Raw genomic sequence first — 25767 nt, 5'->3', positions numbered from 1 at the left:
TCAAATGTAATAAGACCTGCACCAAAGCGGCCAGACCTGCCCCCTAACGGGCCTCCTGGCCAATGACGCCAAACGCTCATTTCCATTTCCATGGGAAGGATCATTATGTCATCAGTTAAACAAATACCCGAGGAAGTATGCAAGTGAGAGCTGGAGATTTACCTTCAAGAAAAAGAGAGGAGAATGTCTGAGTCACCAGAAAAAACCTGTTATATAAATAAATATGGCAGAAGTTCGGAGTGAAGATGTGGACTGATCAGCATGAGGCGATGTGATAGGCACTAGGGTGTGTAGGAGATATAACTTTTGTGTATCCTAAGGCCGTCGTCTGCGACATGTTGTAGTACAGCGATCGAGGACCCTAGAAGAAGACTGACTGCACCTTCCCCGTGGTGCAGAATGTGTCGTGGAGGCAACTGGCAATTATTTGCCAGAGGAAGTACGGCACTAGTTTCTGAACAAGTGGAACTGTTAGAATTTAAAACTAATTTAAAACCATTACCTGTCAGTGCAAACTTCTAAGGAAATGCTGATGTCACTAGATCTGCGCTCTTTACCCCTTTCAAGGTCATCAGCATTCCAGAAACACGATGCTACTGCCGCAGGTCGCAAACCAGGAGGATTATACTTTGAAGTATATCCCAGTTGTAAATTTTAAACTCGTTATGTGAAGGAAATATCAATTATTTTTACTGTAATTAACATATGTAGTCGTGCGTAACCTAGGATGTAAGCAAAATGAAACGACCAAGATGTTGATAAGTAGTTAATTTAGTATGCAGTTAAATTTTGTCAATAAGTAGTGTAACGACAGTTATCAGGAAAGAGCTGGGAGATACTATTTATCTGAAAATTTTAATTAAATAAAATTACATAACTGTGCTTGCAGTAAACAACGACGACGAGTTACGGTTTGCTGTAGTTTCTAGGTAGCAAATCCGTGTGTATACCAGTATTAATTAAATGCACTGATCTCTTGGGCATTCACTGCGATTTTTGCAAGCTGTGGCCGCCACATCTTAGTGATTTAATTCGTCGTTTGTCCTCACAAGGATGTTGCAGCTTGTTCCAATCCTCCTATCAAGCAGAATAGTAGTGCAAGCACAGGGTCAGATCCGAATAAGATGTGTGGCAACCAGACCCACTAACGGTTCATGCAGAAATGACCGTGCGAAACACGCAAATTCCCAAAATATAGACAGCGAAGGATGTGAGTTACATTTGAGGTGGACAGCTCCGTCGGAATGGTCAAATTGTGAAGGACTGTTACGCTAAATGTTGTCATTCGGTGCTTTTTTCTTTCTTTCTTTTTTATTTTCTATAGATTCACTGCAGGTGGTGCGGAGAGACAGTGTTGTGAAGTATCTCTGAACACGTTTTCCGAAATCTGCCTTGAAGAACTAGTTAAGACAACTCACACGCACTGGAAATATTTTAGACCTGGCAGTTACAAACAGGCCTAACCTTATCGTCAGTGTCAGTATAGACACGGGGGTTAGTGATCGCCGCGCGGGATTAGCCGAGCGGTCTTGGGCGCTGTAGTCATGGACTGTGCCGCTGGTCCCGGCGGAGGTTCGAGTCCTCCCTCGGGCATGAGTGTGTGTGTTTGTCCTTACGATAGTTTAGGTTAAGTAGTGTGTAATCTTAGGGACTGATGACCTTAGCAGTTAAGTCCCATAAGATTTCACACACATTTGAACATTTTGGTTATTGATCATTACATCATAGCGACGATGGTTACTAAAGTTAATAAATCTGTCAAGAAATCCAGAAGCGTGTTTATGACAGAAAAATCAGAGAAGCAGTTGTCAGCATCCCGTTTAGACAACGAATGGACATCATTTTAGCTCCAGTGTGACGGACGCAGAGGTTTCATGGGCAATGTTTAAACTGATTGTAAATCGTGTTCTTGAGATGTTTGTGCCAAGTAAGCCGCGCGGGATCAGGCGCCTTGCCATGGTTCGCGCGGCTCCCCACGTCGGAGGTTCGAGTCCTGCCTCGGGCATGTGTGTGTGTGCGTGCGTGCGTGTGTGTGTATGTGCGTGTGTGTGTTTGTGTGCGTGTTGTCTTTAGCGTAAGTTAGATTAAGTAGTGTGTAAGCCTAGGAACCGATGACCTCATCAGTTTGGTCCCATGGGAGCTAACCACCACCACTCGGCAGTGCCAAGTAAGTGGATTAGTGATGGAAAGGACCCTTCATGGTTTAGTAATCAAATGCGGACTGAGAGCTGCACTTTCGGTTCAAAAAAGAGCGTGCAAATGTAGACAGGCAAAAGTTAGTAGAAATTCCTGCGTCCCTAAGAAGAGCAATGTGCAAAGCACACAACAACTCCCACCGTCATATCTTAGAGAAAGATCTTTCCGAGAGCCCGAGAAAACTCTCGGCATACGTAAAATCTTTAAGCAGGACAAAGTCTTCTGTTCAGTCACTCGTTGACCTGTATGGCGTGGCGGTAGAGGTTAGCAAAAGGAAAGCTGAAGTTTTAAATTTCGCGATTAAAAAGTCGTTCACGCAGTGGGATCGTAAAGACATACCTTCATTTGACCATCGCACAGACTCCGCGATTAAAAAGTCGTTCACGCAGTGGGATCGTAAAGACATACCTTCATTTGACCATCGCACAGACTCCCGTATGGTGTACGTGGAAATATGCAACCACGGCGTAGAGAAGCAATTGAAGGAGTTGAAACAAAGTCGCCGGCCAGGGTGGCCGAGCGGTTCTAGGCGCTACACTCTGGAACCGTGCGACCGCTACGGTCGCAGGTTCGATTCATGCCTCGGGCATGGATGTGTGTGACGTCCTTAGGTTAGTAAGGTTAAGTAGTTCTAAGTTCTAGGGGACTGATGACCTCAGATGTTAAGTCCCATAGTGCTCAGAGCCATTTGAACCATTTTTTGAAACAAAGTCGCCAGATCCTGATGGAATCCCAATTCTGCGGCATTACTTAGCCTGTATTTATCACAAATCTGCCCGTCTGCTTAGCTGACTTGTAAACGTGTTTGCCTACCATGCAATGGAGGAGGAGGAGGAGCTTAGTGTTTAACGTCCCGTCGACAACGAGGTCATTAGAGACGGAGTGCAAGCTCGGGTGAGGGAAGGATGGGGAAGGAAATCGGCCGTGCCCTTTCAAAGGAACCATCCCGGCATTTGCCTGAAGCGATTTAGGGAAATCACGGAAAACCTAAATCAGGATGGCCGGAGACGGGATTGAACCGTCGTCCTCCCGAATGCGAGTCCAGTGTGATAACCACTGCGCCACCTCGCCCGGTCTACCATGCAATGGGCCCGCTTTCGATTCCCGGCCGGGTTGGAGATTTTCTCCGCTCGTGGACTAAGTGTTGTGTTGTTGTCACCATCATCTCATCATCACCGATGTGCAAGTCGCCCAATGTGGCGCCTCCTGAAATAAGACTTGCAAATCGGAGGCCAAAAATCCCCGAACGGGGCCTCCCCGCGAACAATACCACACGATCATTTCATTTCATCACGAATCTCTCACACAGCGAAAAGTCCCAAGCGAATGGAAAAAAGCGCTAGTGACTCCTGTGTATAAGAAAAATAAAAGAACTCACTCGCATAATTACAGATCAACAACTATTGCATCGGTTTGCTGTATAATTCCTGAGCATATTCTCAGTTCGAATACAATAAATTTTTTGAGACAGAAAAGCTTCTCTCCACAAATAAGCACGGATTTAGAAAGTATCGCTCGTGCGAAACTCAGCTTGCTCTTTTCTCACATGATATCCTGCAAATCATGGGCGGAGGGCAAGAGGCAGTATTTCAGGATTTCCGGAAAGCATTTGACACGGTGCCTTACTGCAGATTGTTAAAGAAGGTCCGAGTCTACAGTTTAAGTTTGTAGACACGTGGGTGTCGCGAAGACTTTTTAAGTAGTCCTCGAAGGCGAGTGTTCATCAGAGACAAAGGTACCATTAGGAATGCCGCATTTAAGTGTGACAGGACCGCTTTTATTCTCTGTATACCTAAATTACTTGATGGAAAGGATGAGCAGCAATTTACGGCTGTTTGCTGATGATGCTGTGGTGTACGGGAATGTGTCGTCGAGTGACAGTAGGAATATACAAGATGAAATGCTTCAAATGGCTCTGAGCAGTATGGGACTTAACTTCTGAGGTCATCAGTCCCCTAGAACTTAGAACTACTTAAACCTAACAAACCTAAGGACATCACACACATCCAGCCCGAGGCAGGATTCTAACCTGCGACCGTATCGGCCGCGCGGTTCCAGACTGTAGCGCCTAGAACCGCTCGGCCACTCCGGCCGGCTACAAGATGACTTAGACAAAACTTCTAATTGGTGTTACAAATGGCAGCTTGCTCTAATTTTAGAAAAATGTAAGTTAATGCCGATGAGTAGGAAAAACATTCCTGTAACGTTCGAATACAGCATTAGTAGGGTGCAATCACTTCGACTAAATATCTAGACGTAACGTTTCAAAGCGATATGAAACGGACTGAGCACATCAGGTTGGCAGTAGGGAAGGCGAATGTTCGACTTCGTTTCATTCGGAGATTTCTGGAGAAGTGTAACTCATCTATAAAGGAGAGGACGTGTAGAACAGTAGTGCGACCCATTCGTAAGTGTTGTTCGAGTGTTTGGATTCCCCACCAGGTAGGATGAGAGGAAGACATTGAAATCATTCGGACGCAAACTGCGAGATCTATTACCGGTAGGTGCTAACAGCACGCAAGTATTACAGAGATACTTCGCGAACTCAAATGGAAATCCCTGGACGGAAGACGATGCACTTTCCAAAAGTGAGTATTGCGCAGATTTAGAGATCTGGCATCTGAGGCCGATTGCAGAACGATTCTACTACCGCTAAAGTACATTTCGCCTAAGGACCATGAAGATAAGATGTGAGAAACTAGGACTCGTACGAAGGCTTTTAGAAAAAAAAAATTCCCTCTCTCTGTTCGCGAGTGGAAAGGGAAAGAAAATGACTAGAATGTTGCCCAGCATCATGCATCGTACTTGGTTTGCGGAATTATGTATGTAGATGCAGATGTAGATTAAATTCCAAACTTCTCAGTCTCTCACGAAGTGAGGGCATGTGACACTGTTGACGGTGCTCCGTCTGCCGAATGGGGACATAAACACCGGCGGTACTAAATGGAAGGAATAGACTTTCTACTGCCGCTGGGTTTCACCTTATCCCTTCTCTCATCGTATAGTCAGCCTCCTCAGCTGAGCAGTCAGCAGGTCTGACTGCCCTGCAGCGGATCCGGGTTCGATTCCCGGCCAGGTCGAAGATTTTCTCCGCTTGAGAAAGCGGACTTGCAACTCGGCGGCCGAACATCCCTCGGCTGGGACTCCCAGACATCAATGTCAATGCCAATAATTTCTCATCATACAACATAAACATGATGCCAGACTAGACACACACGCGCTGCGGTGACCTACCTCAGCAGATGCGCAACTCTCATACATCGCCTGGAAAGGGACACTGTGCAAAGGAGAAGAAAATTCTCACCGAGGGGGTGACAGAACAATCCGTCGAAACCTCCCAGCCAACAACGCAGCACGACTCTTTTTTTCTACAGCTACTTCTACACTCCGCAAGCCGGCTCATGGTGCGTGGCAGAGGGTACTTTGTGTACCTCTGTCACTTCATCCATATCTACTTGACTACTTTCAATTCCCTGTTCAATGTCTTCTCCCTATTCCTGTCTCTCTCAGGAATGGTGTTCTGGAAGACCGATTGTTCATAAGCCTCTTTACGAGCCTGAATCTCTCTAATCTTGTCTTCATGGTCTTTTCACATAATATACATATTGGGAAGCAATATATTGGCTGATTTTTCCAGCGTCTGCCATTGGATTTGGATGAGTGTCTCCAATATGCTTTCGCGGTTATTAAACACACCTGTGACAAAACGTGCTGTTCATCTTTGGATCTTTTCTATTTCATCTATCATCATATGACGAGCAAGACTCAAGTACTGAATTACTGGTAACCAGGGTTTAGTAAGCTATCTCCTTCGTGAATGGACTGACTTTCTGGGCATTCTTCCACTAATCTCTGTCTGGCATCTCTCTCTCCTACGGTAACCATAGGAGAGACACATGCCAGATGGAGTAAGAGTAAGTGATCCTTCCACTTTAAATCGCTCCGTACACATATTTCCACATGTTTAATTAATGTGACTACCTCAAGTGATTGTTCAAAAAATGGTTCAAATGGCTCTGAGCACTATGGGACTCAACTTGTTGTTGTTGTTGGTTGTTTGGGGAAGGAGACCAGACAGCGTGGTCATCGGTCTCATCGGATTAGGGAGGGCTGGGGAAGGACGTCGGCCGTGCCCTTTCAGAGGAACCATCCCGGCATTTGCCTGGAGTGATTTAGGGAAATCACGGAAAACCCAAATCAGGATGGCCGGACGCGGGATTGAACCGTCGTCCTCCCGAATGCGAGTCCAGTGTCTTACCACTGCGCCACCTCGCTCGGTATGGGACTCAACTGCTGAGGTCATTAGTCCCCTAGAACTTAGAACTAGTTAAACCTAACTAACCTAAGGACATCACAAACATCCATGCCCGAGGCAGGATTCGAACCTGCGACCGTAGCGGTCTTGCGGCTCCAGACTGCAGCGCCTTTAACCGCACGGCCACTTCGGCCGGCTCAAGTGATTGTTCTGCAGTCACGTAATCGTACCGGGTGGTGGCTCCTGCCACAGGTACTTCGAGGCACTAACCAACCCAAAAACATATTACTCCTAATAGCTGCAATTATTAGTCAGCAAATGAAGTAAATACTGATGTGATGCTTTTCAGTACACTGTCCCCAGTCAACAATAAAAATATCTGCACTTATACCCTTAACGGCCCGTATATTGTGAACAGTAACGTTACTATAATACTCGTTTCCGGTACGGTGTAGTTACTTTTAAGTCTCAAGATTACTCTTCGTTAAGAATGAAATGGTGTGCTGTATTTGGAAGGTACTTTGCAGGTAGTCATTAAACCGGTCTGATATTCCGCACATACATATTGTGCTCACTAGGCGACACTGTATCGAACGCCCTCCAGAAGTCAAGGAACACAGCATCAAACGGCTCCCACTACATACTGCACTACCTTTTGGCTTTCGTGAAGAAACAGAGCAAGTTGAGTTTCATACGATGATTCCTATAGAAGAAATTTACAGGCTGCAGAAAAGGTATCATACGCAAGCATTAAAAGCGATCGAAAATTCTACAACAGACTGACGTCGGCGAGATAAGCCTCTAGTTGTGTGTCTGTTCGACGACTCTTATTGAAAATGAGAGTGACCTGCACATTTTTTTCAACACTTCCTTCCTCCAGCGAGATGCGGTAGACAGCTACTACAACGTGCAACTTCTTTGGCATGATCTACTGGGTGGGCGCAAAATCCCGCCACCCTCCCTGAAAGGTTGACATGTATATGATGCAGTAAACCTCCAATGTGCTGACCTCGCTCTGTTGTCTGTTGCAGATTACGTAAACAGTAGTGGATACCAGTGACTACACCACTGAAAAGAGTATAATTTGCAAGCACGTGGGTCCATGGAAGTCAAAAGCTGGACAGTCTTTGGAACAAGTGCGTACTAACATCCAGATGCAACGAGGGCGTGAACCACCTGAAAAGTGAACACTTCTGTGATGGGAAGAAAAACTCTTTCTAACGGTAAAGGAAAAACCAAAGGGTGGTCGGCCCAAGAGATCTCACTGCAGAGATGTCATAGCATCTGTGGAAAGTTCAACAATTAAGTCGTCACGGAAAAGGTCAACGGAACTGGGCGTGTCACCCAAATTTTGCGCAAGCATATGAAAGAACGCTAACGGCCTTGCCACAATGGTAACACTGTTCCCGTCAGATCACCGAAGTGAAGCGCTGTCGGGCTTGGCTAGCATTTGGATGGGTCACCGTCCGGGTCTATCGAGTGCTCTTGACAAGTGGGGAGCACTCACCTCCTGTGAGAGCAATTGAAGAGCCACTTGATTGAGAAGTAGTGGCACCGGTCACGAAAACTGACAACGAATGGTAGACCAGTGTGCTGATCACACGCCCCTCCATGGCCACATCCGGTGACGCCTAAGGGCTGAGGATGACACAACGGCCGGTCGGTACCGTGGGGCCTACATGTCCTGTTCAAACAGTGAAAGAACGCGTGTGTTTAGGAACTGGCGGGCAATGATTTAAGACGAAGAAAGGGTGGATGAGATGCATTCCTGCAGGTCTTTGACACAATTCCGATGTGTGGCAAGATACACTCCTGGAAATTGAAATAAGAACACCGTGAATTCATTGTCCCAGGAAGGGGAAACTTTATTGACACATTCCTGGGGTCAGATACATCACATGATCACACTGACAGAACCACAGGCACATAGACACAGGCAACAGAGCATGCACAATGTCGGCACTAGTACAGTGTATATCCACCTTTCGCAGCAATGCAGGCTGCTATTCTCCCATGGAGACGATCGTAGAGATGCTGGATGTAGTCCTGTGGAACGGCTTGCCATGCCATTTCCACCTGGCGCCTCAGTTGGACCAGCGTTCGTGCTGGACGTGCAGACCGCGTGAGAAGACGCTTCATCCAGTCCCAAACATGCTCAATGGGGGACAGATCCGGAGATCTTGCTGGCCAGGGTAGTTGACTTACACCTTCTAGAGCACGTTGGGTGGCACGGGATACATGCGGACGTGCATTGTCCTGTTGGAACAGCAAGTTCCCTTGCCGGTCTAGGAATGGTAGAACGATGGGTTCGATGACGGTTTGGATGTACCGTGCACTATTCAGTGTCCCCTCGACGATCACCAGTGGTGTACGGCCAGTGTAGGAGATCGCTCCCCACACCATGATGCCGGGTGTTGGCCCTGTGTGCCTCGGTCGTATGCAGTCCTGATTGTGGCGCTCACCTGCACGGCGCCAAACACGCATACGACCATCATTGGCACCAAGGCAGAAGCGACTCTCATCGCTGAAGACGACACGTCTCCATTCGTCCCTCCATTCACGCCTGTCGCGACACCACTGGAGGCGGGCTGCACGATGTTGGGGCGTGAGCGGAAGACGGCCTAACGGTGTGCGGGACCGTAGCCCAGCTTCATGGAGACGGTTGCGAATGGTCCTCGCCGATGCCCCAGGAGCAACAGTGTCCCTAATTTGCTGGGAAGTGGCGGTGCGGTCCCCTACGGCACTGCGTAGGATCCTACGGTCTTGGCGTGCATCCGTGCGTCGCTGCGGTCCGGTCCCAGGTCGACGGGCACGTGCACCTTCCGCCGACCACTGGCGACAACATCGATGTACTGTGGAGACCTCACGCCCCACGTGTTGAGCAATTCGGCGGTACGTCCACCCGGCCTCCCGCATGCCCACTATACGCCCTCGCTCAAAGTCCGTCAACTGCACATACGGTTCAAATCCACGCTGTCGCGGCATGCTACCAGTGTTAAAGACTGCGATGGAGCTCCGTATGCCACGGCAAACTGGCTGACACTGACGGCGGCGGTGCACAAATGCTGCGCAGCTAGCGCCATTCGACGGCCAACACCGCGGTTCCTGGTGTGTCCGCTGTGCCGTGCGTGTGATCATTGCTTGTACAGCCCTCTCGCAGTGTCCGGAGCAAGTATGGTGGGTCTGACACACCGGTGTCAATGTGTTCTTTTTTCCATTTCCAGGAGTGTATTTTAGCTGTGAATATGCCATTTATCATAGTTCTCGGTCACGAAACTTCTTTTGGTCAAAGGAGAAAACATACTTTTAAGAGGAGGTGGAGAATAATCTTACCCACGTTATGTTATTGTCTGACTTGGATAGGAGACATATTTACGGTCCATCTTTTTTCATGGAAACGTCAACCAACATCAATATCTTCAAATGTTAAGAACCTAGAATTCATATCCCCTGTTGGATGGCCAAGGAATCAAAGAGGACCACTGGTTGCAACAAGATGCTGCGCCTCCTCATTTTGATGTTACGATGCAAGAACATCTACATGATTTTCCCAGAATGCCGCATTGGTCGTGGATCACCTGTATTACCAGCTCCACTTGCCTGGCAACCTCACTGCCCCGACCTCACATGTGGCAATTCGCTCTGGGGTTCTATCAAGAGCATCGTTGCAGAGCAACGGTACGCGGCTGTTGATGACTTGAAAGAATCTATGAGACCGGCAATCAAATGGATTACTCCAGGATTAAGCGGAAAATGTCGCACAGAATCTGGCGTCGAATCATTTTGTGTTCGGAGAACGACGCGATGTCTCAAATGGCTCTGAACACTAAGGGACTTAACTTCTGAGGTCATCAGTGCCCTAGAACTTAGAACTACTTAAACCTAACTAATCTAAGGGCAGCACACACATCCATGCCCTCGGCAGGATTCGAACCTGCGAACGTAGCGGCCGCGCGGTTCTAGACTGAAGCGCCTAGAACCGCTCGGCCACTAGGACCGGCAACGACGCGATGCAAACCGATGTTGCGAACAGTTAAAGACACCGCAAGTGTGGATTTATTGTTGTTGATAGTGTGGACTGTTCTTAGAGGGTGAATAGTTAATGACAATTTAATAAAAATTATATAATGTTTAAGCCCCCCCCCCCATGAACCATAGGCCTTGCCGCTGGTGGGGAGGCTTGCGGGCCTCAGCGATACAGATAGCCGTACCGTAGGTGCAACCACAACGGAGGGGTATCTGTTGAGAGGCCAGACAAACGTGTGGTTCCTGAAGAGGTTCAGTAGTTGCAGGGGCAGCAGTCTGGATGATTGACTGATCTGGCCTTGTAACACTAACCAAAACGGCCTTGCTGTGCTGGTACTGCGAACGGCTGAAAGCAAGGGGAAACTACGGCCGTAATTTTTCCCGAGGGCATGCAGCTTTACTGTGTGAATAAATGATGATGGCGTCCTCTTGGGTAGAATATTCCGTAGGTAAAATAGTCCCCCATTCGGATCTCCGGGCGGGGACTACTCAGGAGGACGTCGTTATCAGGAGAAAGAAAACTGGCGTTCTACGGATCGGAGCATGGAATGTCAGATCCCTTAATCGGGCAGGAAGGTTAGAAAATTTAAAAAGGGAAATGGATAGGTTAAAGTTGGATATAGTGGGAATTAGTGAAGTTCGGTGGCAGGAGGAACAAGACTTTTGGTCAGGTGAATACAGGGTTATAAATACAAAATCAAATAGGGGTAATGCAGAAGTAGGTTTAATAATGAATAAAACAATAGGAATGCGGGTAAGCTACTACAAACAGCACAGCCAACGCATTGTTGTGGCCAAGATAGACACGAAGCCCACGCCTACGACAGTAGTACAAGTCTATATGCCAACTAGCTCTGCAGATGACGAAGAAATTGAAGAAATGTATGATGAAATAAAAGAAATTATTCAGATAGTGAAGGAAGACGAAAATTTAATAGTTATGGGTGACTGGAATTCGGTAGTAGGAAAAGGGAGAGAAGGAAACGTAGTAGGTGAATATGGATTGGGGTAAGAAATGAAAGAGGAAGCCGTCTGGTAGAATTTTGCACAGAGCATAACTTAATCACAGCTAACACTTGGTTCAAGAATCATCAAAGAAGGTTGTATACATGGAAGACCCCTGGAGATACTAAAAGGTATCAGATAGATTATATAATGGTAAGACAGAGATTTAGGAACTAGGTTTTAAATTGTAAGACATTTCCAGGGGCAGATGTGGACTCTGACCACAATCTATTGGTTATGAACTGTAGATTAAAACTGAAGAAACTGCAAAAAGGTGGGAATTTAAGGAGATGGGACCTGGATAAACTGACTAAACCAGAGGTTGTACAGAGTTTCAGGGAGAACATAAGGGAACAGTTGACAAGAATGGGGGAAAGAAATACACTAGAAGAAGAATGGGTAGCTTTGAGGGATGAAGTAGTGAAGGCAGCAGAGGATCAAGTAGGTAAAAAGTTGAGGGCTAATAGAAATCCTTAGGTGACAGAAGAAATATTGAATTTAACTGACGAAAAGAGAAAATATAAAAATGCAGTAAATGAAGCAGGCAAAAAGGAATACAAACGTCTCAAAAATGAGATCGACAGGAAGTGCAAAATGGTTAAGCAGGCATGGCTAGAGGACAATTGTAAAGATATAGAGGCTTATCTCACTAAAGGTAAGATAGATACTGCCTACAGGAAAATTAAAGAGACCTTTGGAGAAAAGAGAACCACTTGTATGAATATCAAGAACTCATATGGAAACCCAGTTCTAAGCAAAGAAGGGAAAGCAGAAAGGTGGAAAGAGTATATAGAGGGTCTATACAAGGGCGATGTACTTGAGAACAATATTATGGAAATGGAAGAGGATGTAGATGTACATGAAGATGAAATGGGAAATATGATACTGCGTGAAGAGTTTGACAGAGCACTGAAAGACCTGAGTCGAAACAAGGCCCCGGGAGTAGACAACATTCCATTAGAACTACTGACGGTCTTGGTAGAGCCAGTCCTGACAAAACTCTACCATCTGGTGAGCAAAATGTATGAGACAGGCGAAATACCCCCAGACTTCAAGAAGAATATAATAATTCCAATCCCAAAGAAAGCAGGCGTTGACAGATGTGAAAATTACCGAACTATCAGTTTAATAAGTCACAGCTGCAAAATACTAACAAGAATTCTTTACAGACGAATGGAAAAACTGGTAGAAGCCGACCTTGGGGAAGATCAGTTAGGATTCCATAGAAACATGGGGACACGTGAGGCAATACTGACCCTACGACTTATCTTAGAAGAAAGATTAAGGAAAGGCAAACCTACGTTTCTAGCATTTGTAGACTTAGAGAAAACTTTTGACAATGTTGACTGGAATACTCTCTTTCAAATTCTGGAGGTGGCAGGAGTAAAATACAAGGAGCGAAACGCTATTTACAATTTGTACAGAAACCAGATGGCAGTTATAAGAGTCGAGGGACATGAAAGGGAGGCAGGGGTTGGGAAGGGAGTGAGACAGGGTTGTAGCCTGTCCCCGATATTATTCAATCTGTATATTGAGCAAGCAGTAAAGGAAACAAAAGAAAAATTCGGAGTAGGTATTAAATTCCAGGGAGAAGAAATAAAAACTTTGAGGTTCGCCGATGACATTGTAATTCCGTCAGAGACAGCAAAGGACTTGGAAGAACAGTTGAACGGAATGGACAGTGTCTTGAAAGGAGGATATAAGATGAACATCAACAAAAGCAAAACGAGAGTAATGGAATGCAGTCGAATTAAGTCGGGTGATGCTGAGGGAATTAGATTAGGAAATCTGACACTTGAAGCAGTAAAGGAGTTTTGCTATTTGGGGGGCAAAATAACTGATGATGGTCGAAGTAGTGAGGATATAAAATGTAGACTGGCAATGGCAAGGAAAGCGTTTGTGAAGAAGAGAAATTTGTTAACATCGAGTATAGATTTAAGTGTCAGGAAGTCGTTTCTGAAAGTATGTGTATGGAGTGTAGCCATGTATGGAAGTGAAACATGGACGATAAATAGTTTGGACAAGAAGAGAATAGAATCTTTCGAAATGTGGTGCTACAGAAGAATGCTGAAGATTAGATGGGTAGATCACATAACGAATGAGGAGGTACTGAATAGGATTGGGGAGAAGAGGAGTTTGTGGCACAACTTGACTAGAAGAAGGGATCGGTTGGTAGGACATGTTCTGAGGCATCAAGGGATGACCAATTTAGTATTGGAGGGCAGCGTGGAGGGTAAAAATCGTAGAGGGAGACCAAGAGGATGTAGGTTGCAGTACGTACTGGGAGATGAAGAAGCTTGCACAGGATAGAGTAGCGTGGAGAGCTGCATCAAACCAGTCTCAGGACTGAAGACCACAACAACAACAACAATATTTAACATGTTTGTGGGGTTTATGGGACTCGGTGCACACCCTGTATGCAGAATAAAGTCAGCATTCTGTATGTAGGATCGTATAGGTATTCCACTGGCCCAGCTGTCTCTCCTCCGCTAATGAGAAGAACATGGTAAGTACCATAACCTGATTTCCCAGAAAATGTGCTCAGTGGGGAGGGATCAAAATAAGCGAGCACGTGTCTCGACTTATCCGTGGATATTCTACCAGTTCTGAGAAAACGACGGTCACAGATTTTGAGGTACTTTATGTGTCTTTTAGCAAGTAAATACACAAATGGAAAAAAATCGCAGCACCAAAAAGTAATCAATGTAGAGTAATGAAATTTCGGGAGTATATTTGTCTAGGTAACACATTAAGTGATAGACATTGCAAGATCACATGTTAATGTACGAGTAAGTGCGAGATAATCCATTACAAATGTGAAATGCTGGTACATTAATAGCTGGTGTAATCGCCAGAATGTTGTATACAAGCATGCAGACGTGAATGCATTGTGTTTTACAGTTGCCGATGTCATTTGTGGGATGGAGTTCATACTTGTTGCACTTGTTCGGTCAATAAAAAAAATGGCTATGAGCACTATGGGACTTAACATCTGTGGTCATCAGTCCCCTAGAACTTAGAACTACTTAGACCTAACTAACCTAAGGACATCACACACATCCATGCCCAAGGCAGGATTCGAACCTGCGACCGTAGCAGTCGCGCGGTTCCGGACTGAGCGCCTAGAACCGCTAGACCACCGCGGCCGGCTGGTCGGTCAATACAGGGACGGTTAATGCTGGTTATGAATGACGTTGGAGCTGTCGTCCGACCAGACAGATCTGGTGATTGAGCATCTTGGTTTACAACGGCGGTATGAGGGCGAGCAATATCCTACTGTAAAACATCCCCTCGAATGCTGTTCAGGAATGACAGCAAAACAGGTCAAACCACCAGACTGACGTACAAATTTGCAGTCAGGGTGCGTGGGATAACCACAAGAGTGCTCCTGCTGTCATACGAAATCACAGCCCAGATCACAACTCCAGGTGTAGGCCCATTGTGTCTAGCACACAGGCAGGTTGGGATTAAGCTCTCAGCTGGCCTCCTCCTAACCAACACACGGCTATCACTGGCACCGCGACAGAACTAACGTTCATCAGAAAACGCAACACACCTCCACACTGAGCTCCATTCAGCTCTCGCGTGACACCATTGAAGTTGCAAATGGCGGTGGTTTAGGATCAGTGGAATGCAAGCTAAGGGTGTCTGATTAGGAGCTTTCCTTGACGTAACCCATTTGTAACATTTCGTTGTGTCTCTGTGATGCGAACTGCTGCTCAAATTGCTGCTGCAGCTGCAGATGATGCGCCAGAGCCCCACGCCGAACACAGTATTCTTCCCTCTTGGTAGTGCCACGTGGCAGTCCGGAGCCAGGTATTCGTGTGACCCAATATTCTCGTGACCACAGATGCTAGAAATTATATATAGTGCCTACATTCCTACCAAGCCTTTCTGCAATATCGCAGAAGAAACATCCAGCCTAAAACACGACCTCGTTCAAGCTCAGTGAGGTGTTGATAATGGCGTCTTTGCCACCTTAAAGGAATTCTTGACTAACATCAACTCACCACTTCCAGTCTCAAAGGTAACTAATGCTCAAGACCGTTGCAGCGCGAATTCAAAGCAAACCTGATTTGCATGCTCAAAGTGGCGCTACCGCGACGCTTTTATGCAACTGGGGCGTGATTTGAATAGACATAATCTTGCAGATGTAGAAACACACCTACCAGCTTTCGTATATCTCGCACGGCTCCTTCTTGGTCGTGTGATTGTTTTCCGTCAGTGTAATTCAATCGAAGCGTTGACACACTTCATACTATTGCGAGACGTGTTCGTAACACGATTATTATTTTTGCTTTTATTTTTGTTTTCCATTAATCCACCAATTGTCCGTAGAAGATTACTACATTAATATTTTCCAATTTATACTGAAATAACGTTGTCTTTATTCGTGTGCTAATTGTATGTCTGGTGAATCAGTTTAAAAAAAGAAAGAAAAATTACTGGAAAATGTTTTCGGTGAAATTTCTGTACTGTATCATGATCCATAATCAACTGTCAGCGCTAGTTTTCGGGAAAGTGATTCGTTATGCGTAGTTTGCCACAAATTATTGTCAGCGCCTGAAATCTTCGGCAATGTTAACGACATTTCTTTCCCGAGTGAGATGTATACGAAGAAATGTCGCTGTGGCGAACCTGCCGTCGCACAATGCTCGAATGTTTCTGCAGTCACTATCATGCAAGGGAATGCTCCAAATCTTCCTGAGAATAACATAAGAATAAAATATAATAATAAGAATTATATGGACAGAAGAATTTAAAATGATTGTAACCTCTGAAAATACCCTACACGCGTATATTTTACCGGGTGATCAAAAAGTAAGTATAAATTTGAAAACTTAATAAACCACGGAATAATGTATATAGAGAGGTAAAAATTGACACACATGCATGGAATGACATGGGGTTTTATTAGAACCCAAAAAAGAAAAAATCAAAGTTCACAAAATGTCCGACAGTTGGCGCTAGACAGCAAAACTGCTACCGTGACGGGTGAGAGGTACGCCGATATGTTACAGAACCGCATCATCTCCAGCCTGGCTGATAAACACCTGCTGGAACGTACGATGTTTATGCAGGGTGGCGCTCCACCCCATATTGCTAGACGCGTGAAAGATCTCTTGCGCGCGTCGGTTGGTGATGACCGTGGGCTTAGCCGCCACTTTCGTCATGCTTGGCCTCCCAGGTCCCCAGACCTCAGTCCGTGCGATTATTGGCTTTGGGGTTACCTGAAGTCGCAAGTGTATCGTGATCGACCGACATCTCTAGGGATGCTGAGAGACAACATCCGACGCCAATGCCTCACCATAACTCCGGACATGCTTTACAGTGTTGTTCACAACATTATTCCTCGACTACAGCTATAGTTGAGGAATGATGGTGGACATATTGAGCATTTCCTGTAAAGAACATCATCTTTGCTTTGTCTTACTTTGTTATGCTAATTATTGCTATTCTGATCAGATGAAGCGCCATCTGTCGGACATTTTTTGAACTTTTGTATTTTTCTGGTTCTAATAAAACCCCATGTCATTCCAAGCATGTGTGTCAATTTGTACCTCTCTATCTACATTATTCCGTGATTTATTCAGTTTTCAAATTTATATTGACTTTTTGATCACCCAGTACAATAAATGGTGACACTATCTATGAAACGAAGTTGTAATTTCACATTTAATATAACGCCCTTGTATCTCCTAACTTGATAAGAATCACTCGAATAGTAATCTTTGACGAGCATGAAAACAGAAGAAAAAGAAAATTAACAAAAGCAATCATCGAGTTTCGAACACAAGACGGGTAAGCGAGAGGCCGCGTCGTTAGCCACCATGCCACCAGCTGAGCTAACCTCACTCCGCGAAAAAAAGGCATCTAAAATACGTCGAAAACTTTGACCGTCGTTTTCTCAGAAACAGTCGAGAAGCTACGCATAAACCGAGAAAGATGTTTGCTTACGTTGGCTTCTCTTCTGCTGAGCGGAGTTTCTGGGAAATAGGGTTATGGCGCTTGCCGCGTTCTCCTCCTAAGTGATTGTTTTCGTAAGGCGTGTAGTGCGCTCACCGCCCAGGAAGTAGACGCAGTCTGCGAGGTCTCCCTGGAAGCCAGCGCTGTCGACGCTGGTGGCGGCTCCCCAGACGGTCCAGGCGCGCAGCGCAGGCTGCAGGAAGAGCGCGGGCACTGATCGCACCGCCTCCAGCGCCGCCGCTGCGCCGCCCGCTGACGTCATCGACGTGATCGACAGATCCTGCACACGGCACCACAACCTCTCAGCGCTCCGTTCTTACCGACGCCATCAAAGTTTTGGTTCGATGTCAGTGTTTCCCAGGGGGCGCAGTAAGCAGTGCGCAGAACCAAACGCGATTCTATTACTGTCTGTGTGACATCCCTGAGGAAATCTTAGCATCCATAGAGTAAAATGTAGGATGGTGCGTGGTTCGCGACTGTTATGATTTTCATTTAGTTACTTTTGTGTAGTTGGTGACTTTTTAGTAAATACGAGGGTCACTCCAAAAGAAATGCACACTATTTTTGTAAAAATACAGTTTTCATTCTTCATGTGTAAAAATTTCACAGTGTGTAGATTCATCCTTTCCGCTTGTTTTCAAACTTAGTTCAGCCTTTTCCCGTGAGTGGCGCCCTCACAGCATGTCTTCAAGATGGCTGCTACACTTGACGTTCGTCATAAGCAACGTGCTGTCATAGAATTCCTGTGCTGTGAAAACGAGACCGTGGGAAGCATCCACAAGAGGTTGAAAAAGGTGTATGGGGATGCTGCTGTCGATCGCAGTACAGTTAGTCGGTGGGCAAGCAGGTTACGTGATGAAAGCGGGCACGACAATATTGAGGATTGTCCTCGCAGCGGCAGGCCTCGTACTGCACACTCCAGACAATGTGCAGAGAGTTAACGAATTGGTGACTGCTGACAGACGCATCACAGTGAACGAATTGTCACGCTATGTTGGGAAAGGGGAAGGAAGTGTTTGCAGAATACTGAAAGTGTTGACGTTAAAAAAGGTTTGTGCCAGGTGGGTTCCCAGGATGTTGACAGTGGCTCACAAAGAAACAATAAAAACGGTATGCAGCGAACTTTTGGAACAGTACGAGAATGGAGAAGATGAATTTCTTGGAAGAATTGTAAGAGGTGATGAAACATGGCTCCATCATTTTTCACCAGAGACGAAGAGGCAATCAATGGAGTGGCATCATGCAAATTCACCCAAGAAAAAAAAATTCAAAACCACACCTTCTGCTAGAAAAGTTATGGCTACGGTGTTTTTCGAACATGAACATCATGCCAAGTGGAACCACCATAAATTCTGATGCATATGTGACGACACTGAAGAAACTTCAAGCTTGACTGAGCCATGTTGGACCACATCGGCAAAAGCAGGATGTTTTGCTGTTGCACGATAATGCACGGCCACATGTCAGTCAAAAAACCATGGAAGCGATCACAAAACTCGGATGGAAAACACTGAAACACCCGCCTTACAGTCTTGACCTGGCTCCGTGTGACTATCATCTCTTTGGGAAACTGAAAGACTCTCTTCGTGGAACAAGGTTTGAAGATGATGACTCCCTTGTGTTCGCTGTCAAACAGTGGCTCCAACAGGTTGGTCCAGAATTTTACCGTGCGGGTATACAGGCGCTGGTTCCAACATGGCGTAAGGCAGTTGAGAGGGATTGACGTTGTGTGGAGAAATGAAAATATTGTTCCTAAAGGAGGTATCTACACACTGTAAAACTTTCAAACATGTAGAATAAAAGATGGATTAAAAAAAATAGTGTGCATTTCTTTTGGAGTGCCCCTCGTATATTTTGAGTGTGTGTAAAGCAATGCCAGCTTGTGCTGCTGCTGTTGGCTCTAACGCACACAATCATAACACAGAAGGAACTCAACTAGTGCTTTATGCTTTTTCCAAACGATGCAAGTTTGCAGAATGGTTGAATGTCAAAATTCAGGTAGAAAGACGCTGTGCGTATTGCGAACGGTAGAAAATGCTCTCATCATTCTAAATAAACTAATTATGTTAGATATTTGATTCGGAAATACTAAATTTACAGTGGGAACGATTACCTAAGGCAGATATGTCTACATCGTGTAATTTGCCTTGTAGTAGCACGAATGTTAGCACCCCATTTCAAAAAGAGTTTTGAAAACTATTCACTCTCTTTCGGGTCTGTTCAGTAACTTAATGGCTACAGTACTGAATAGATTGTCACTGTAAGGTCAAATCAGGACTGCTTGCTGAACTTTTTCCCCCTTAAAAGAGGCCTTGAACGTTCTTATGATTATCCAACACCAACCAGTGCAAAGAGTCCGCTAAAACTATTGTTGGAAACAAAGGACCATGATATTCTTTTGTCAAATGCACCGTGTAGTGAGCAAGCTGAAGAATAAAAATAGCACGTTACCTCGATGTTATTTCCTCATTAAAACTGTTCACAGAGCCAACTTAGAAAATTGCGTGCTCATTTCCAACATTCAACTTGAGAGAAAACTGTAAAAACAGTTTCTGAGTTATGTGCATGTTTCAGTGTGATAGCAGCTTCAAATTTTTTAAGTCACCAGCGCCTGTTTAAAAGCTGCGCAAATTATACAAAATGAACAGTAGTATAGGAGTGCATAGTTTCACAGCGATATGTACTAATATAAGTTTCTCGGGCTTCCAGCCACGTCAAGTGGTTTGAAACCCACGAGCTTTCGGCCGAGTACTCCTCAGCCATTGTCAAGTGGTGACTGTCTTCTGGTTGCTGCTGCCGTCCTTATATAGCCGCGCTGCCTTCCGTGACGTCACTGGTACCCGCTCTGGCACCATATATGGTAATTTCACGTTGTGCAGGCGCCGCGCCCACTTCAACCTTCCGATGGCCGGGTCCCACGCTGTGCTTAGCTGCAGGCGGCCGTCTCTATATTGAGCGTGGCGTCACAAATTTTTATTTTGGTCGCTTCTTTTATTATGCTGTCCCAAAAACTGTTAGTCCGTGTGATGATAGATGTCTCGTCTAATGGAATACGATGACCGTTTTCTAATGCATGCTCTGCTACCGCTGATTTCTCTGGGTACCGTAGACGAAAACATCTCTCGTGTTATACACAGCGCTGTTCAATGGTACGCACAGTCTGACCGATATAGAACTGTCCACACCTACATGGTATTTTGTATACTCCTGGCGTTCTGAGGTCTACGTCGTCTTTCACAGGCCTCAAGAGTTGTCGAATTTTTGCTGGAGCCCTGAAGACTGAATCGATTTTATGCCTCTTTAGGAGCCGGCTTATCTTTCCTGTTATTCCGCCACAGAACGGCAAGAACGCAAACTTCTTCGAGTCCTCCTCGGAGTCTTCCTGCTTACGTATTTTCGGAAACACAGCTTGCGAAGTCTGGCGGTTGCGTAGCCATTTTCCTTTTAATACTTTCCGTAAGTTGCTCAGTTACTTCAGCAAGTTTCCAGTATCTGAGACGGTTTCGGCTCGATAGACTAAGGTCCACAGAACAGAACTTTCTGCGACGGATAGTGATAGCTGTTAGCGTGCAGATACCGGTTCTGTGTGGGTGGGTTTCCGGTAAACGCTGTGGCTGGGACACCCATTTGCTTTGCGGCGGACGAGGACATCAAGGAACGGCAAGGCACCCTCTGTCTCTATCTCCATCGTGAACTTGATGTTGTCATGGATGTTATTGAGGTGGTCCAAGGATTCTCCCAGCTTTTCACGTCCATGAGACCAGACAACGAACGTGTCGTCGACGTAACGATAAAAGCAACTAGGCTTTTCAGGAGCCGTGTCCAGGGCTGTGTTTTCAAAGTACTACAGGAACAGATTGGCTACAACTGGAGCTAATGGGCTTCCCATCGCAACACCGTCCGTCTGGTTGAAATATTCTCCATCATACAAGAAATACGATGACGTCAGAGTACGCTCGAATAAATCCACAACACTGTCGTCAAATAACTGGGAGAGCAGATTGTAACACCTCCGTTTATTTATCCCGACCTGATCTGATCGAATAGCAGCCCAATAATTATTATTAATGTGACCGTGTACCTAATGGGGCTGGCAATCGGAATTGACTGCTACGGAAGTTGTTACTTTCCAGTTCGTCCTTCTCAATACCGTAATAATGAAATGTCTGGTAACAAGAAAAACACCAACACAGTTTCACTAATTACGAACCTATATTCGTCTCATAAACACAAAAAGGAGGAGACAGCCACTGCCTTCGTCATACATATCTAAATACGGCTAATCTCAGCACAGGCTTCTTCATTTTGCATTATCATCACACGCTAATCCATCACTGCCTCCAACACTGCAATCCAACACTGCAATCCAAGGTGATGCCGGCGCGGTAGACGCGAAACCTAAATATCGGCACTAGAAATGTCACTGACCACTTCCGTAATTATACTTCTTCACCTTCCCGGTATTATTTCTAGTACAAAGGGGTCTAACCACGGCGATGGCGACTCCCTTCTCCGTTAAAGCCTTGCATTACAACAACTGGCCTCCACACACCTCTACCCGCAACATGGCACTCGCTCAACTCCACACTCGCTCTCGCAACACGACACAATCGATTGTTCGCCCTATCGACCTGTGCCGAGTGCAAACTTATAGTAAGGGCCTACAGACCCCTTAGAAGATCCATAGAGTCTTTAATGGGTACGTGCGTGAACAATGGCACTACATCAGAGCTGACCATAATGTCCCTTTCTCCAAGACGCAGGCATTTAATTCGACTGATGAAGTCGGCTGTATTCTTGTTGTGGTGCACACAGTGACCAACGTGCGGGGTAAGGAGGTTGGCCAGATGTTTCGCGAGTCTGTAAGTCGGCGATGCAATGATGCTCACGATGGGGCGTAGAGGAGTGTTCTTCTTGTGAACCTTTGGAAGGCCATACAATGTAGGTGGTCGAGATGCCCGAGGGAGGAAATTTTTGATGGTATTATCTCCCAGCGAAACCTCTTGAGAAGCTCCGACGTCTTTCTCATTATTGTTGAAGTTGCGTCCTTTGACAGTTTTTGATATATCTCCTCCTCCAGCATTAATCGATTCTTCGTGTTATAGTCGGCTCGTTCCATAATGACGGCTGCATTGCCCTTGTCAGCTGGCAGGACTACGAGGTGTGGATCGTTGCGGAGTTCACGAAGACCATTACGATCAGCTCTTGTCATGTTCGAAGTCGGCGGCTTAGATTTGGAAAGAATGCGACTCGTTTCTCGGCGAATTTCCTCTGCAGTTTCACTGGGAATCTTATGAACTGCTTGTTCCACGCCACTTATTATGTCAGCAAAAGGGATACTCTGCGTCGATGGTGCATAATTAAGTCCCTTCTTGAGAACCGACATGGCACCCGCGTCGATGTTTCTTGTCGTCATGTTGATAACGGTGCGTTCTGTTGTTCTCCGCTCTGCTCCATGCTGTTGCTGTGAAAGCTGGCCGAATTTCCCTTTCTGCCTTTCCGTGGTTGTCCTCTGTGATGACATTTGTTGTGCTACTGTGGCTACATCAGTCCATTCCCAATTCAAAGCCGAGAGTGACTCCGACAAGTAGACGGCCATTAGCTAGCTTCCGTTTGTATCCAACTGCTTTCTAGTATGATGTATACTCTCTGGCAACAGGGCGAAGCTGGCAGGACGAAATATTCTCTTGGCAGCAGCAGTGTTAATATGGTGGCTCACGTAGGCAAAACGTGGAATAGACTTCTCTTCACGGCAGCGTAATAGAAAGGCTAGAGAACTTAAGAAATTAGCCTTCTTAACACGCAGCTTCCCCAGGCGATTGATGCTGCGCCACGTTTCCTCCCCGTAGAGGTACGTAACACAGGAGTGCATAGTTTCACGGCGATATGTACTAATAAAAGTTGCTCGGGCTTCCAGCAGCGTCAAGTGAAAACGGTCATCGTATTGCATTCGACGAAAGATCTGTTATCACACGGACTAACAGTTTTTTGGGATAGCATAATAAAAAAAGTGATCGAATTAAAAATTTGCGACGACATCCTCAATAGAGATGCGGCCTGCAGCTAAGCACAGCGTGGGACCCGGCCCGGCCAACACGGGAAAGATTGAAGCGGGCGCGGCGGCCGCTCAACGCATTACCATATATGGTGCCGGAGCGGGTACCAGTGACGTCACGGAAGGCAGCGCCGCTATACAGGAATGTTCCAGCAGCAGTTGAATGGCAGTTTGTATTTCATTACTTCAGTAGAAACTGAAGTATTCCACAAATATATCGCGTAAATATGCGGGCCATCTGTTACAGTGTTGATCCCGAGGCTGAAGCTGTTCCCCGGTGGCGTCACAGCATCAGCCTATAGCAGAGCAGAGCTCTTACTGCAGAACGTTATTTTTTTCTACGGATCTTGACAACCTCACAACAGGTACATGCCCAATCGCAAAAGCGCCATATGGAAAGTAACGTATGTTTTCATGTATCGTTGGAAGCGCTGGCTGAGATTGTGCTGTACATAGTTCGAATGTGACGAATCGACATGTTATACGTCATTTTTCATCGTTTTGTAAAGGTACGGTACTGTTCTAAAGTATTGCACGTCCCTACAGAATTTTGGTACAGTACTTCCAAAAAGCCATTCGTCTTCGAAATTTCAAATATATGTTAAAGAAGGATAGTCTACAAGTGAGAAGAAACGTTAAAATATAGGGCAACATTGTTTCTAATTTTTTAATTCAACAGTGCGTACATATCTGTACAATGACAAGCCATGTCACTGACGAAATCGAAGTAAATATTAAATATTTAAATGAAAGTTTCGTTTAATTTGGTCTTAGTGTAAAATATTTGTATCACAAGTGCATTATTCGGCAGTCATACTTTGCAAAGATTACACTAAGGAAGACGCCGTGGTTATAGTGCGTGGGACAGGTAATATTATTGACAGAGATCCTGAGTACAGTATAGATTGTGACCTGGCAAAGATTGCATCAGCATCGAAGCATACTAGTGTTGAGTTTGTATCTGTTCTTGGGCACCATGACCGACCTCATTTGAACTCTTCCGTCAAGAGAGTTAATTTGGAGTTGGAATGGTTGCTTATGTCAGGTGCAGGTCACACATTGGTGTGGTTCCTGTTGATTCTCTCAATAGGTGGGATTATACGAGGCATGGCCTTCACTTCAACAGGAAGGGGAACGGTAAACTGGCTGGGAAAATAGCAGGAAAGTTAAAGGGGGGAGGCACTGTCATGAGTGATAAAATACCAGTGGTTATAGGGTTCAGAAAAGACCCTTTTTTAGGGTAGCAAGGACAGAAAGAAACCAAATTTTAAGAGAGGTTAGGACTGAGACAAACCTTCAGTTTGAGAAAGAAACCAAAAAACATAATTCTAGCTTATTACATCAGCATATACAGCCATTGGTTAAGAATTTTCAACAGGCAGCAGATATTTTAACTCTACCCGATTTTAGCTCAGTCAATGTGAAATGTCAGCTATCCTTATTGCATCAAAATATTCGAGGACTGAGAAATAAAATTAATGAATTAATTATCTGCATAGATGAATTAGAGTCTTCCAACCCGGCTGACGTAATCTGCCTCTCTGAACATCATATGACCACTGGTATAGAACTTTTAAGTGTTACAGGGTTTAGGTTAGCATCTCACTTTTGCAGATCAGAAAAGGAGAAAGGAGGAGTTGCCACATTCATCAGAAACTGTCATAAATTTAAGTACATAGACATTCATAAATTTTGACTAGAACAGCATATGGAAGCATGTGTAACAGAAGCAGAATTTCACAAAAAATCCTTCGTAATATTAAGTGTATATTGAGCACCTGCAGGTAACTTTTAATCTGTTCATAAGCCACCTTGAAGCTGTACTGGCCCATTTAACAACCAAAAACAAAGAAATAGTGGTTGCTGGTGATTTCAATGTAGATTTCCTTAAAGACTCTCCCAATAAGAACTTATTTGAGTTAGTAACACTATCATTCAACTTAATTCCCACTGTAAAGTTCCCCACTAGGGTAACCAATTGCTCACAAACAGCCACTGATAATATCTTTAAAAAGTCCAATGAACAAAATTATATTACAAAACCAATAGTCAATGGCCTCTCAGATCATGACATGCAGTTCCTTCTGTTAAATGTTAATACTGAACAGGATATAAAATCTGTTAAATCTAAGCTCAAGAGGGTAATCAATAAGCCAAAAATTGATTATTTTAGGACATTCTTCAGAGACATTCACTGGACTGATGTTTACAGTGCTCATGGCATGAATGAAAAATATAAAACTTTTGCTAATAAAGTGCTTAC

General features: G+C 45.2%; 1 protein-coding gene across 1 annotated transcript in view; it reads right to left on the bottom strand.

The window, feature by feature from the left end:
• LOC126235215 (dynein axonemal heavy chain 8-like) overlaps window positions 1-25767 on the bottom strand; it is a 570318-nt gene that overhangs the window by 478904 nt on the left and 65647 nt on the right. Inside the window, exon 4 of the mRNA XM_049943945.1 lies at window positions 17546-17729. Within this exon, the coding sequence (XP_049799902.1) occupies window positions 17546-17729 (184 nt within the window). The remainder of the gene's footprint in view (window positions 1-17545; window positions 17730-25767) is intronic.

Source organism: Schistocerca nitens, chromosome 2, assembly GCF_023898315.1.
Source record: "Schistocerca nitens isolate TAMUIC-IGC-003100 chromosome 2, iqSchNite1.1, whole genome shotgun sequence".
Lineage (NCBI taxonomy): Eukaryota > Metazoa > Arthropoda > Insecta > Orthoptera > Acrididae > Schistocerca > Schistocerca nitens.
Note: the sequence above shows the minus strand (reverse complement) of the source record. Positions and strands in the feature narration are given on the sequence as shown.